This window comes from Argentina anserina, chromosome 4, assembly GCF_933775445.1.
Source record: "Argentina anserina chromosome 4, drPotAnse1.1, whole genome shotgun sequence".
Classification (NCBI taxonomy): domain Eukaryota; kingdom Viridiplantae; phylum Streptophyta; class Magnoliopsida; order Rosales; family Rosaceae; genus Argentina; species Argentina anserina.
In genome coordinates, this window is record NC_065875.1 from 9071204 (window position 1) to 9087637 (window position 16434).

At 42.3% G+C, this 16434-nt stretch overlaps 1 protein-coding gene across 1 annotated transcript; it reads left to right on the top strand.

Annotated features, from left to right (window-relative positions):
• Positions 1 to 2014: 2014 nt before the first annotated feature.
• On the top strand, positions 2015 to 4160 carry LOC126792140 (uncharacterized). The gene is given in 6 exon segments (XM_050518625.1): positions 2015 to 2917; positions 3149 to 3386; positions 3389 to 3490; positions 3493 to 3911; positions 3914 to 3997; positions 3999 to 4160. Coding segments are annotated over 6 exon segments (1908 nt in total).
• The last annotated feature ends 12274 nt before the right edge of the window (positions 4161 to 16434 follow it).

Consider the following 16434-nt stretch of genomic DNA (forward strand, 5'->3'; position numbering starts at 1 on the left):
CTTCGATGATGAAGATATTGTGGTAGTTGTCCTTAGAGGTCTGCCTTCTGAATATGCTGCTATAAAAACAGTGATTCGTGCTCAGTTTGTATCTTGTTCAATGGGAGAACTTAAGACTCTTCTTAAAGCTGCTGAAGTGGATATTGAGAATGAGATGAATTCTACTGTTTCCGTGCCTATTGCAGCTATGGTCGCTCAAAATCAGCAATCTATCTCTCAGTCTAGTTCCACCATGCTTTCTCAGGGTGCTTCTTCAAGTTCGCCAAGTGTTCCACCTGGTTTTAATCCACTCCCTCAGACCCCAACCAACCCTGCAGCTATCTCAGCACAAACATCTTCTATTCCTTCTACTTTACTTGGTAGGTGTGTCAAGCATTTTTGGCACTGGAGATTTGGGCATCCCTCAAATGAAGTTCTCAGCATTATGTTAAATAAGAGCAGTTTAGTTGGTGAACCTGATTCTAGCTCCATGTGTGAAGCTTGTCTGTTAGGAAAATTTCATAGACTTCCTTTTCCAAAATCAAGTACAAAATCTGTTAAGGCTTTTGAACTTCTACATTCTGATGTTTGGGGGCCATCTCCTTATGTTGCTTTGGATGGTTATAAGTACTTTGTTCTGTTTGTGGATGATTTTACTAGGTATACTTGGATATTTCCAATGAGAAACAAAAGTGAGGTTCTTTCATACTTCAAGTCATTATGTTCATTTGTGAAAAATCAGTTTGATGCAACTATTAAAACTTTTAGAACAGATGGAGGAGGAGAATATACAGGTAAAGAGTTTAAGCAATTTCTTGATCATAATAGAATTGTGCATCAGATTTCTTGCCCTTATACTCCACAACAATATGGAGTTTGTGAGTGAAAAAATAGGCATGTGAGAGAAACAGCAATAACTATGCTTCAAACTACTTCTCTCCCTCCCAACTTTTGGTATTATGCATGTGCTTTAGGTACATACCTCATAAACAGAATGCCTTCTCCGGTAACTGATAAAGAGTCCCCTTTCGCTAAACTCTTTTGCAAACAACCTGATTTGAGCATATTAAAAGTGTTTGGATGTGCTTGCTACCCTCTAACAACATTTTATAATCATAATAAGTTGAAGCCAAAGTCAGTTAAGTGTGTTTTCCTTGGTTTTGCTTCTGGATATAAGGGATATATCTGTTATAACTATCAGGCAAAGAAATATGTCATTTCAAGACATGTGATATTCAATTAGGGTGATTTTCCATATGCCAAGTTACGACTTCTCTGTAGCAATCTACCTTACCTGCCTCTACAGCTATATCTACATCTCAGTCATTGAGTGTACAGCCATATCTTCAACATCAACAATCTTTTACTCAGTCCAACTTGCCCACGCCTGTCCTGCACACATCATCATCAACATCAAGGTCCATACCTACAAGATCTATGCCTCAACTTTCACCTCCTACACCTCTCAATTCTTCTAATATTTTAAATGATGTTGTGAATGATTCAACTTATGTTAGTCCATATGAGCACTCAATTTCTAATAGTTCTGGTGGAAACATGTCACCATTTAGTCCTAATGCTCATACAATAGTGGATATTAATCAAGAAGTTGGTTCTTTAAATGTGAGTGCTCAGCCTGGTACTGGTGTGGAAGTGATATTGCAATGTTCTAGCAGTCAAGTTTCATAATCAAATATATTACATCCGGTAGAGGGTCTTTCTCATGCCACTATCAATGATCACAACATGCTCACAAGGGGAAAGAGAGGTATAGTACACACAAAGAGTTTTTTTATCTATTTTGTCCAATCCAAGCTGTGATCCTGCAGATTTTGAACCATAAAGCTGCTTTGAAGATTCCGGCTTGGAAACAAGCAATGCAGGAGGAATATGATGCTCTCATTAATCAAGAGACTTGGTCTCTCTGTCCTCTGCCCCCAAACAAAAATCTAGTCTCATGCAAGAATACGGTGTAGACTATGAAGAAACTTTCTCTCCCGTAGTGAAGCACACTACAGTAAGACTTATTTTGGGGATGGCAGCAAATGGAGGGTGGAAACTTCACCAAATGGATGTTAAAAATGCATTTTTACATGGGATTTTGAATGAAGAGGTTTATATGACTCAGCCACAAGGTTTTGAAAGCTCAACTTGTCCATCCTCGTATGTCTGCAAGTTACATAAATCTCTTTATGGTCTTAAGCAAGCTCCAAGAGTTTGGAATGGCAGGTTCACCAATTTTCTTCCTTCTATTGGCTTTAAGTTCTCTTATGTTGATCCACCTTTATTTGTCAAGATTTCTGGACCATCCAAGGTTTATCTTCTTCTCTATGTGGATGATATAATCATCATTGGAAATAGTGAAACTCTCATTATAGAAGTAAAGGCTGCACTTCAATCAAAATTTGATATGAAGGATCTTGAAGACCTGCATTTCTTCTTGGGGTTAGAAATTAAATATCTTTATGATGGTCTTTTTATATCTCAACATAAATATGCAAAAGATCTCATTCATAAGGCTGGTATGGATGACTGTCACTCACATATAACTCCATCTCAATCAGGAGTTAAGTTACGAAAAGATGTTGGTGTTCCTCTTGCAAATTCTGATGTTTCTCATTTTAGAAGTTTGGTTGGTTGTCTTCAATACCTTACCTTCACTCATCCTGACATTGCATATAGTGTTCATTCTATATGTCAATTCCTTCATTGTCCTACTGAAGATCATTTGATAGCAGCTAAACGGATTATCAGATATGTTAAAGGCACTATGCATTATGAAATTAAGTTCAAGAGGGGTGATTTTCAGTCTCATGCATTTACTCTTCAAGCCCACATTCATGCATTCTGTGATGCTGACTGGGCAGGAGATCCAAATGACCGGAAATCAACTACATGTTTTGTCATTCTTCTCAAAACTCTCCAATCTCATGGTGTAGTAAGAAACAAAATGCAGTTTCAAGATCTTCAACAGAAGCCGAATATAGGAGTTTGGCTGATACAACTCCTGAGCTTCAGTGGATTATTAATTTGTTGAAAGATCTTCATGTAGATTTGAAGCAAGTTCATGTTCTTCATTGTGATAATATTTCGGCACTAGCACTAGCTTCTAATCCTGTCCAGCACTCCAAACTCAAGCATGTTGAGGTAGATGTCCATTTTATAAGAGAAAAAGTCAAGGCTGGTACTCTCAATGTCTGTTGGTCCTGGGCCAATGAATTTGTCTACATATACTGCTTGCCCTGCACTTGTACCTAATGGAAAACAAAGGACTTCAAGTTTGGAGGCACCAATTATGCTGTTGACTGGTCACCAAAGTGTTATATATGCAATGAAATTTAACCCTGTTGGAACAGTCGTAGCATCGGGTTCTCATGACAGGGAAATTTTCTTATGGAATGTTCATGGGAATGTGAAAACTTCATGGTTTTTAAGGGGCACAAGAATGTTGTGTTGGATCTTCACTGGACAACTGATGGGTCTCAAATAGTATCAGCCAGTCCAAACAAAACTGTGGGGCATGGGGTGTTGAAACAGGAAAAAGAATTAAAAAGGTGATAGAACATTATTCATTTGTAAATTCTTGTCATCCTGCTCGGAGAGGACAACCTCTTGTTGTCAACAGATCTGATGATGGAACTACCAAACTATGGGATATGCGTGTGACGGGCGCCATCCAAACATACCAACTAACAACTGTCAGCTTCTCAGATGCATCAGATAAGATCTTTACTAGAGGTATCGACAATGATATTAAGGTTTGGGACTTGCAGAAGGCTGAGGTACTAATGACACTTCAAGGACATCAAGATATGATAACAGGCATGTCATTGAGTCATGATGGCTCTTATCTTCTGACTAATGGAATGGACTACAAGCTATGCATTTAGGATATGCGCCCGTATGCACCACAAAATCGTGGTGTGAAGATAATGGAACTATGGAAGGGCATCAACACAACTTTAAAAAGAATTAGTTAAAATGCAGCTGGTCACCTGATGGAAGCAAGGTCACGAGTCACGAACGGCAGTTCTCATAGGATGGTCTACATATGGGGTACTACTTCTCAACACATCTTGTTTATGCTGCCATGCCACACTAGATCTGTTAATGAGTCTGTATGCCACCCCACCGAGCCCATCATTGGATCTTGCAGTAGTGATAAGTATATATATAACTAGGGGAAATCTGATTGTACTGAAATGTAATGGTTTCATCTTCTAATTTGTTGTGTACAATGACTTTGAACCGTTGCTGATGTATCTTACATTAGTTTTCCAGATTGATAAGAATTCATAGTGTATAACCTCTTTTGTCATCTACTTAATTATCTACATTTCGCAATTACATGTATTAACGTCAGCACTGGTCCTATAAGTATTCTCTGACATGGAACCAGCTTAACGGTCTGTGTTGAGTTGTACTTTTTTTTATATCCAAATTTCGTATATCCTTATCCTTAAATATTCATTCAGCATGCAATTACATTCACTTTAAATTTTCAGTTAGTAAAATTATATTGATGCATGGAAAGGTATTAGCTATGCGTGGGTGGAGACGGCCTGGTGTTTTCCGGCAGTATGGGTAACACTCTGGTTGTTGCTTAGTTGATGGCGGTGATCTCCTCTCCCCTTGGCTTGGGCTCGGGTCTTATTAGGTTGTGCCCAAGTCAAGGCAAAAAGCTCATAAAAGGCAATTTTATTTTGTTTTGTTTTGTTTTTTTGTTTTTTTATCTATACTATTAATAATCAAAACAGGTTTTGTCGACCAAAATGCATGTGAAATTACATTAACACAGACCGTTGAGAGTTATATGCATTATTTTGCTATTTACTTTTATATCCTTTATTTATTAAAATATAAATTCAATTAAAAAAAAGAGATGATAATGTGGATGGAAGTTATATGCATCGTGTAACTTTTATCCCACGTTAATTACATTCCCCACATTTTTTGGAAGTAAACTTTTAAGAGAAAAGAGATAATAATCTTGATGGGAGTTATCTACATGATATATCCCACGTTTGGTAAATAAACTACATTCCCCCACATTTTTTTGGAAAATAAAATTTTAAGAGAAAAGGAAATTCCCACACACATCGGGTGTGGGCTAATGCTAGTGTTTTGTTTTGTTTTCACTAAGTGGGTGTAGTCTTGGTAGGTGCACTCAAAGTGCCCTATCTTCTCTAGGTGGGCGGTGAGTTGCTTCATCAAATGGTTGTTACCTTGTCACGTCCCGGTCCCCAGGTCAGCGGGTTTTACCCCACCACGCGCCGGTCCCGACGCGAGAGTTAATGTTACAGTGTAGAATGTAATAAAAATAAAAACAACTTTTTTCTAGGTTTTTCACTCTAGGCTCGTCTAATCCCTTCCCGACTTGACAAATCTACACTTCTCTGCAAAAAAGTGTATAAATGGGTGGGTGAGCAAAACCACGTGTTTAGTGAGTAGATCATGTAATATGTCAGTGAAGCGATATCATTTTTACATACACTATAAAATAGTATATATCGTATACACATCAATCACATCAATACATTACATCGCATCCTCCATTCTCATTGATTATCCGTCAATTTAGTGTACTCCACGGGCACCTAATGCACACATCATATATCTTCGTGTGTCACATTCTTACTTCGGCATAACCAATCAAGAAGTTCACATGTTCCATGACTTATCACACAATGGATCCAGCACATAATAGAATATGCATAAATTTCATATATTTCGCAAATAGACATGCTTCACTTTTAATAGGGAGATATTTCCAAATAGATCTAAAACATGTTTTTTGACTAATTTAAAAGCATATAAGAATATTTGAAACACATTACATAAAATCACTCACCTTGAGAATATGAATTATCATCCGGACTGTAAATCGAACCTCCTAGAACGAGGCTTCTAGAAATCACCGTTGGATCTAGCCCAAACCTCTAGGATAGAAATGGCATGTTGATACGAATCTGTAGCCACTCGTGGATTGCAAGTCGGAGTTACAGATCAAAAGTTATGATATGTGGAACTTTCATCGCAAAACTAATAAAATAATAATAAAATGAGAAAAAAGATATGAGAGTGAGAGCACGGCTGAAGGGGGAAACAAATTTGCTAACCACCCTCTATTTGTCCACCTTGTGCTCACCCTTCTAAACTCATGTCATGTGTCCAATTGCTCAATTATTACCTAATTTTGAGTTGAGAAAAGACACATGGCATGAGTTTATAAAGGTGAGCACAAGGTGGATAAATAAAAGGTGATCGGCAAATTTGTGTCCGCTGAAGGGGGCTAGTTAGAAACTTGATGTCATGTGGCAGTCAGCCATTGGTGGCTTGATTCCACGTGTCAACACCACATTAAACAACCCATATTGCGACACGTGTCTCATACTAATGAGATAGAATAGATAGGAGCTGATTTGTGGTGCGGCAAAACTTGGTCACTAAGCTAAAATTTTGACAAATAAGAAATTGCCACGACACCACCAGAAGAAATTACGACAAATCTTAGAAAATTTGCTAAAAATAGGTAGGTACTTTGAAAAATTACCTGAAAAATATCACGGATTCGTGGCGACAAATCTTGATAGTGTTCACAAAAAGAGGATGAGGGTTCCACCTAATGGTGGTGTCGCTATTTTGGCTTCCCCTCCTACTATTTCCACTCTCAAGACTCATTTTAAGAAAATATGTGATTGGTTTATCAACACGATTTAGAATTCCTAACTTCCCACTACCCAAGTACTGGTTTCTTTTCCACAATTATCTCCCATTAATTTTATTTTATTTATTTCCACTTGTTGCATTTTTACTGTATTAACCATCATTGATTTATCATGTTTTAAATTATAAATTTATTTTTTATGGCCATTATCGGAACTTCAATTAATTGGTAAAGCTGTTGACACCAAATGAACGTCGTAGTTTGATTACTGCGCCGGAAGAGGCTAGAACACGCCGGACTTTGTCGAATTGCAGTTGCTGTCTACGAAGCTCAATTTACGATAATGGAGGAAAAGTGGCACAAAAAGCCCCCTCTGGGACGCTAAGAAGGAGGAGAAGCGAATTTGATCAGTGCCGATTTCCAAAACCGCCGATAAACTGAAAATGGGAGTTGGGTCAAAACCGGGTCGCCGGGTCATCTTTTGACCTTCAATTCACACCGCACGATGTGATTTGGTGCAAGCCACCATAGCAGGGAGGCGCGCCAGGAGGAGGCGAAGAAATCTGGGTCAGTGCCATCACCGGGATCTAGCGGAACTCGCCGGAAATTCCAGGTCAGGTTGGCAGGGTTTTGGTCAGGTCAGATAGAGAATTTTGATAATGAAGGAGGCACGCGGGTGGGAAAGAGAAGAGACGGAGAGTGTTGCGCATGAAAATAAAACCTAAAAGGGATTTTCTCATTTATACTTAAAATTTATGGAGCTCGAAATTTGTGTTGATTATAACTTCTTCATACGATCTCCAAATTGTGCATCGACGGTGAGTGGATGCTGATGGGAACGCTGGCAAGAAGGGTAGGTATGGTCTAAGGCTAGCTTTGTCCACCCTCTCTCCTATCAAGCTAGGGCTTCAAGCTATGGTTTCGAGGGTACTTGGGGTTCGACGTGACAAACACTCACTGGCAAAGGCCAGTCCCACTGGTCGGAGGAATTCGAACAAGGCTACCAAACATCATCTCAACTTAGAGGATACAAAAACGGACAAATGACCCTGGAGGAGCTTGTCCAGGGTGGAAAACCGGTGGTGAAGCAGGGAGATCCCTCGGAGGCTGTGAAGGAGGTTTCAGATGGTGACTCGATGTGCCTCTTCAAGGAGGCCAATAAGGAGTAATGTCCTAGTTGTACTTGGTAATATCCTTTTTATACTACAATCTTTGCTTCTTTCCTCCAAGTGAGAGTATGTGATTGATGCCTTACCCTTGATTTGGGTGAATCGTGGCTTGGTTTTGGTGTAGAAAATTATTATGCTTTAGCTTTGCTTCCGTTGTTTTTGTCTTTGTTGAACTTTGTGTGTTTCGTTTTTTTTATTTTCAAGAAGCGCATTTATGGCCATCAAGGCTTATATATGCTCATGAAGTTATTCATCCCCTAAAAAATAAATGAAAAAAGGGAAGGTTGACTAAAATCGACATATGCAAAGGATAAAGAAAAAGGTACGACGAGGGAGAGGATTCCAATTGGACTTTGTCACTGGCTAGTGGCAGTGCCGTCTTCTAGCAAACCAAGGTGGTCACACCCATCATTGTGTCGTACAACTCCTCTATAATACACCTCTTTTGATTTCTTCCGCAGCAACTCGAGTTGGTTCTAAATTAAATTTTGGGTCTGGGCGTCACATTACCTCACCATAGTTATTCTTGATGTCCACTGGTTCACCCTCTAGATCATCTTCAACTAGAATTTCAGGGATATAAACCCCTTCCTCTGAAATCTTTATCCTCATCAAGCTAGATTTAAAGATGGATCTTTGTTTATGTTACATCTCACCATGAATTCCTCAAACTCATTATTATGCTCAGCAATTGTCATACTCATGCTCACCTTGATTATAGAAAAACAAAGTTGTTCGAGCTGGGAAAACGAATCCTCCTCAGAGAACAATTAGCAAGTCCCGGTGTCGAACCCTAGACGGTTCAACCATTCGTTCTCTGTTGTTGTTGGCATGCCAGTACCTTTGAGTTAGGTACAACTGTTGCTTTGTTTGACGATGATTGCGCTCACATACTGTCTTCTTCTCAAACGATTGCTCCGCAGTTGCTGATAAACCGCTGAAGTTCGAATGACCTATACACAACCGGAGTTGCTAGATACATTTCACTCCACCTCAAGTAGATGGCCGATCTTACTTTAGACCGCTTGTGGAAAAGTAGAGCTTATATTGTGTCTTTAATAGCAGGACTCTCTCGCGAATGGGATTTGCTGACTAGTGCAGACTTTTGTGTTTGCTAGAAGCTAGGCTAGCGACTCGATGGACTTGACTCTAGTTGACGAGGTTAATCGGACTTGTTTGCTACATGCAGCGCGAGGTGTACATCTGGGTAGCTCCGCTCTGATGGGAGACTTGGTTGCCGAAGCGAATCGGACTTTTACTCCGTGTGGAGATTTGACTATGCGGTTGCGCGATAGTTTTTTTGACGTTGCGTGTGTTATTCTGCACATTCGACCCCCTTATATAGAGAGCATAAATTGTTCTTTCTTGCGAATCAAGTCTTGAGAACTTCCTAGTTGATTTAGATTCACCTTCCTTAATCAACTCAAATTCTATACAACGATAGTTCCCTAAATCTATTCCAATACGGCAGGTAATCTTGCTTTGTGATATATTTTCCCTAAATAACCGGTCCACGAGCCTAAATATTCTAGATAATACCGGAGTATTATTTTAGGCCCAAACATTACCCCCAGGCCTTGAAATTGAAGACCCCGCGAAATGGAAAAAGGCTAGAAGAAAACCCCAAACGGTTATCTTTTTTAAAAATAATCTGAAACGCTTTACGTTCCCTCGTTGCCAACTGACGCACAACTTCACCTCAAACCACTACAACCTTTCGAGCTGAAGTACGCGAGAAACACTTACTGTTTCAGAAGCTCAAACCAGTTCTAATCGAGCAGTCGCGACTCTTCCCCGAACCCGGTCAGTTTCGATTTCAGAAACCCCTTCAGTTCCTATATAAATCGCGATCTCGAACCCTACAAGTTCATCCAACCCGATTGTTAATATCATCAGAAAACCCAGAAAGCCCTCTTTCGAAATTCTTAACCTCCGACAACAATGGCACCAAAACCCAACCAACGTGATGCCCAGGCAGGTGCAAGGCCTCTTCTCGACTACCCAAACAACGAACCCATCAATCGCACCACCATCGGAGTGATTGACGACCGGATTGTGTTCTTGGGCCCTTCCCTTGCCGTAATGCCAGAGCACATCAACGCCAACTATCACCACCGCTCGCGAACTCCTCCACTTGCCTTTAGGAACACCCCAGCCACCTTCAGAGGATGACAATTGCACAATCATCACGGGATCCCCGTCGGAGCATGGCCTATTGTTTCCGAAGCCATGCGAACATGGTATGAAGGTCGCCGCTTGATCGTTCGCGCCATCTGGGAAGCAGCAGGAATCTTGGAAAGTATCGACCTCTCCTTCAACCTGACTCAAGATGGAGGCAACAGATGTGCCATCATGACCGCTGCTTGCTTCTGAAATTCCGCAAGTAATACCTTCGACTTTCAATTTGGTCAAATGGGTATATCTCTGCTAGACATATATGCTATCATAGGTCTATCAGTTGGTATCAGGCCCTATAGAGATCAGGATTATTTTGATGCTAAGTGCCCGGTCACCGCCACCCGCAAGGTTGGTATCTATCAATCGTATGGCTCCTGGCTTTTCAGTTTTAATCGCAACCATACTGCCAATGCTGGAATCGCCTTCTTGAAATTTTGGCTATCAAAGTTCATGTTCTGCTCCAACTCCAAGAAGATGACTGGGCACCACCTGCAGCTCGCGACCCTTCTCTACAATGGCCACACTGTGGGTCTAGCGCAAATAGTTCTGGCAGAACTCTACCGTATGCTGTCCGCGCTTACTATGAAACCCCTCAATTATCATAAGCTCTCAGGGCCTATGTGGATTCTAGACCTCTGGATCCAGGTCTACTTTGTGCAATTGCGGAATGAAAACGCAAGGGACTTCCGTCTCACTGAAGTGTTGGGAGAAGCATTTGTCAGTTTGGAGCCCAACTTTACTCTTCGCTACGCCGCATGCTTCGAGTACTTATATACCCTGGATGCCTCAGTTCTTGACTCTGCATGGCTACTCTTAGACCGCACTCACCCTGATGCCATCCGCGGAGGCTTTTTAATCCTCAGACGCTATGACGGGGAGAGTCGGCATCTATTTGAATAGGCTGTTTCAATGGCGGACTTACCCCGACATCCCTGCAACGGAGTAGAACTCTATGCCCCCCATCTCTTCGCGAGGCAGCTAGGCATGGCTCAAATGGTTCCATTCCCTCCCGTTGAGAGTATGAACCTATTTTCTTCATGGTGGCGGCCCATGGTTCCCGTCACTAACACCAATCCTAGGCACCAGCCCCAGTCTCAGTTGCAACCTACCCCTTTTCCTGTGATAGCAAGTGGGAGTATCCTTCGCTATTTTCGTGTCGACAGAGCTTATCCCCAATGGTGGAAAAAGATCAATTCTAACTAGTGGGAGCAACGATCGCGAGTCATCTTTCAATACATCTTCCAGACGGGGCTCAGAAGATACTTACAGGAAGATCCTGAGGTTCCCGCAGATGAGGATTTGCTGTGAACATGTATTCCAAATGCGGTCAGAATTGTTCCCTCAAGGGTAAAATCCTAACGCTTCTTTGGACTCCTACAGTCCTTGTTCCAACACTGATTAAAAACCACTAACTGGTTCATATTGAAGGTTTTTGAGAATGCAGCTGGTGCTTCCTCCTCCGAAGGCTGCAAACGAGGGAGGGTAATGGAATCTGACAACGACGAGGATGATCCTGACGCCATAGACTTCAACCCTGTAAGTTTTCATCCCTATTTGATTTTCTTAAAAGCTGTTGCCACCTTCGCCACTAACCAATGCATGTGACCCTCAACTGATTCAGAGGAGAAGAATAGTTGCCTCAAGCACCCCTGCCCTGCTCACGATTGCTGTAATACCGCGGGCATCAACTAACCAGGTCAACCCTGAACCAGAGATTGAGACCAGTAATCCAGAGACAGCAATTGAGGTAAAAAGAACACCATATTTGTTCCAACTGGCGATCCATTCATGAACCACTATGACTGATTCCTATCTGATTTGTAGGTTCAGGAGAACCCAACTTCACCACCTCTGTCTACCCCTCCAGCTGCTGCCACCACGATGGAAGATATTGCTGTAAGTAGTTAAACATATTATTGCCCCCCAAGCAACACTTTGTTGTTTGCTAAGATGTAATTTCTTTACCCTTTGTTGATTGTCTGTGAATCAATGATATCCTTCATGGTCTCTAACACAGGTTTATGTTGATGCTCAGTCGCCTACCATAGAAGTCGCGACTGCTATCCCACAGGCTGTGGTCGTGTACAGGGAACCCATTCAAGCTACTCCTCTTATCCCGGTGGTGAGCACTCGGACCTTGGAGCCAACAGCAGTACTCTCCCACTCCTCTTCAACTCAAATTCTGGAGGATGAGGTAGGAGATGAAGAAGGTGTGACCAGCTTTCAGCAAGAAGGTGAAAGTGTGGAACATCCCCTCGTAAATGCGGCCTCAGTGAGCCCTGATGTTGCACCACAACCCCTTCCAAGCAACAATGTTCCTTCTTCTCAATCTGATGGGGTAACACCCTTAACCACCTCCTGGTTTATATGTTTATGTTCTCCTTTGTAAACACTTAACTGTCTTATTAATTGTTCTTTACTCTCTGTAGGTTGTGGCAATCGCGACTACTTCCAGCTTGCCAATTGTGCTAACTGTTGGAGCCTCTGGATCCACACCAGCTGTTGATCCACCATAGAATCATCCTAGTCCATCTCTCAAAGATTTTCTAGATGATATATTGGGTCCTGCCAGCCCCTTACTATCCCTAGAGTCTCAAGAACTTGTCCAGGCCCGGGCACAACTTGCGGAACTATCTTCTGAAGATCTAATTGATCCAGCTCGCCTGGCTAAGGTGAAAGATGCCCTTCGCTACCTCAAGCTACACTCACCTGATCCCAGCCTAGTCGCGAAGGCTGAACAGGCATTGAGCACCATTCTATGCCTCCTGGCAGAATGCCAAACTTTGAGGAACCAATCTCAGAGTCTGCCGCAACACAACGCTGATGCTGGACACTTTATTACGCAAAGCCCTACCCAACTTAAGACCAAGCTTCAGCATGCCAAGACCAGCCGTTCGCAACAATACAGTGCATTGCGGCAACAAATAGAGGAGCTTGATGCTGAACAAGCTAGGGAGCTCAAGGCTGTGGAGGAAGAGATAAGAAGTACTGTACCCCAGATACAGGAGTGCAAAAAGCAACTGGCGGCCTCTGAGGCTAAAGAAAGAAGGATTAACAACCTGATATGTGACAAAGCCAATGATACTGGCAAACTTCTCCTAGATATCCGCCTTGTTGGACGTAGAATGTAATTTGAATATCAAAGTATTTTAGTAGTAAGAACTGCAACTTATCTTTGTCTGCTCACGTTACTTGAATCTCCTTGACCCGTCAAAAACCAAATACAAGCCCACGGCCAGAGCCCAACTCAATTCACCACCGTCCAAGTTTGCACGCAAACTCTCGAAAACAGAAGCAATCAATACTGGGAAACGCACAAACCGTTTCAGTTTGACCACTATTGCTGCAATAAATCCTGGGCGCGATCTCTAAATCTGTATCTCCAATCTCAGCCCTTGAATCCAAGTTTCTTCTGCTATAAAACGAAACCCTAAGGAAAGAACACACAACACTCGCTTCCGCAGCCTCCAACCATGTTTGTTCCATTTCTTCCTTCGAAACCCCTTAGGTTTCTTAAGTTTCATCCCCCAGACTTGCAAACTCAGTAGCAATCTTCTGAGAGTCTTATTCTACCCTCAAATGTGAGGTGGGAGTCTCTTTCCACCCTCACATCCTCCCTTCTTTGTAGTTCAGCACTAGGGATCTGCCCTGCATTAAGGGTTATTCCTAGTGAAGATTACAAGTGAGAGAGGAAATGGCAGCCCTTCCTGCGGCCTATTCATCATTGTTTAGTCGTCGAGCATCAGGAAGCAGGCTGCCATTTTCAGGACCAGAGCCAATAGGTACTTCATGCTCGTCACGTACCTCTTTTGATACGCGATGCGAGCTATTGTATCTCCTATGTGTAATATCCTCCAATCTCCCTTCTTTGAAGGAACATCAGGAGAAGTGTACAAATCAAGGCTCTTGATCCCTCATGCTACCATCAGTTTTCCAATTAGAATCTATGTTTGGCATCAAGCTAGTTCCAATCGGCCTTCAACTGGTGCAGCTTAATCTCGAGTTTCTCGCGGTGGTGGGATGAACAGGAGGAATCGCGAAGACCTTTCCACCTAGCATAGATGGTATCAGAGCTTGTTAAAGCTCACCTGTAATAGTATAGGTCTTGTATAAAGTTTATGGCCACAAAGCCATATGAATAAAACACAACTTGTTTCATAAAAACACCTGTATTGTTTTATTACTGCGTAACAAAAGTTACAACCAATTCTGGACCACACGTATTGGTCCAATGTGTTACAAAAATGTCGGAGCATGATTAAGAAACTCATAAAGTTTCAGAAACTCGATAGTGTCGAAAAAAAAAATTTGGGCTCCACTCGCGACCCGCAGTAACATTCGCAACCGTTAGTAATGTTCGGGAACCGCAAAATTTTCTGGGTCCGCGATCGCTAAGTACTGAGTATCCATGGTGTTGCCCCCTTTTAAGATGGCGACCGTTCATGGGATTTCTATGGACATTCCCATCAGTGTCGCGAAGATAGTAAGTGCCTTTGCCCATTACTCGATCAATCACAAAAGGACCTTCCCATTTAGCGGACCATTTACCAAGACCATCAACTCGCTCACCATAAGGTAAACATGCTTTCCAAACTAAGTCCCCAACTCCAAAGCTGCGTCCTCTTGTGCGTTTGTCATATAGCCGTGCTATCTTTTTCTTTTCTGCAATAAGGCTGTCGAGAGCTTCCATCCGTCGAGAGTCCAAATCCTCATGCTCTTGATACATAGCTTAAAAATAGTCTTCACCAATCAACTGGTGCTGCTCGCGAACTCTCAACGACTGAACATTAATTTCAATAGGAAGTACTGCATCATGTCCATACATCAAGGCATAAGGTGTAGTACCAGTTGGAGTTCGTTTGGAAGTTCTTTAAGCCCATAACGTGTGCTCCAACTCTGTATGCCAAGATCGCGGATTGGCATCCAACATACGTTTGAGTATAGACATAATGACGTTGTTGCTAGCCCTTGGTTGGCCATTCGCTTGAGCATAATAAGGACTGGAATGCATAAACTTGATCCCATAGCCAGCTAAAAACTTCTGAGTCCTTTCAGCCATGAAACCTGCCCCCCTGTCTGCGACCAAACACTCTGGAATGCCATACCTGGTGATAATAAATCTGAAGACAAAGTCAGTGATCACCTCTGAAGATGTAGTCCTGACTGGTATAGCCTCTACCCACTTGGTGAAGAAATCTATAGCCAATAGAATGTGCTTGTGTTGTAAGGAAGAATTGGGATGAATCTCCCCAATAAAGTCTAAAGCCCATCCGCGACCTGGCCAAGGTTTAATTATTGGTTGCAAAGGAACATTAGGCACATGCTGGACCGGTCCATGCATTTGATATTCGATACAACCCTGCGCGAAGCTGATGCAGTCCTTGAGCATGGTAGGCCAATAGAAACCATAGCGACGAATGAGCCACCGCATCTTTGGACCAGCTTGGTGAGAACCACAATTGCCACAATGAACCTCTCATAAGCACCTCTTAGCCTCAGCTCCATAGATGCATCGCAAGTACAAGCCATATTCTGCCCTGCGCAATAGTTCACCACCTCGAAGGACGTAGTTAGTAGCAAAATATCTAACCCTCTTGTCCACCAGTGCAGAAGGATCAGTGAGGTGCGTGGTTGCCGCCAATCTACATCAATAGTGTCAATAACAGCTACCAACCATTCATTGTTAACCTCTTTTTTTGCCATAAAGGAATGTAATGTGCGTCTCTGAACTTTCAAAATCCTCTCGCGAACGCCATCTGCCAAGCGAATGCCCGTAGCCAACTGTGCTAATTCATTGGCAACGAAATTTTGTTCTCGAGGAATATAGTCAAGCACCACGTCTGCAAATTGATCTAACAATTCTGATGCTCGCTCCCAAAAAGGGAGTAATGTTTTGTTACACTTGTAGACACCCTTGAGGTGGTTAATAACTAGGAGTGAATCACCTAATACCTCCACCTCAGTGACCTCTAGATCAAGCAACAACTCCAGGCCAATGATGATGGCCTCATATTCTGCTTGATTGTTAGTGCACTTCCATTCTAACTGAAAAGAGTAACAATGTCTGACTCCGGAAGGATTAACCAATGCGACACCCGCTCCTGATAAATGATCAGTGCTGCTACCATCAAAATACAGAACCAAGGCTGAGTGTGAATGAAGGAAACAACCACGTTCTGGTCTTCGACGTCCTCCACAATAGGATGGTGCAACAAAAAGTCGGACACTGCCTGTCCTGTGAGCGCCTTTAAAGGTGCATAGTGTAAAGAAAACTCTGATAACGCCAGGATCCACTTGCCAATCTGACCCCTAAGCATAGGTCTGGTAAGCATATACTTCACTAAATCGGTTTGTGCCACCACCACTGTAGTGAAGGACAACATGTAATGGCGGAGCTTAGTACCAGCAAAGTACAAAGCTAAACACAATCTCTCAATTGGC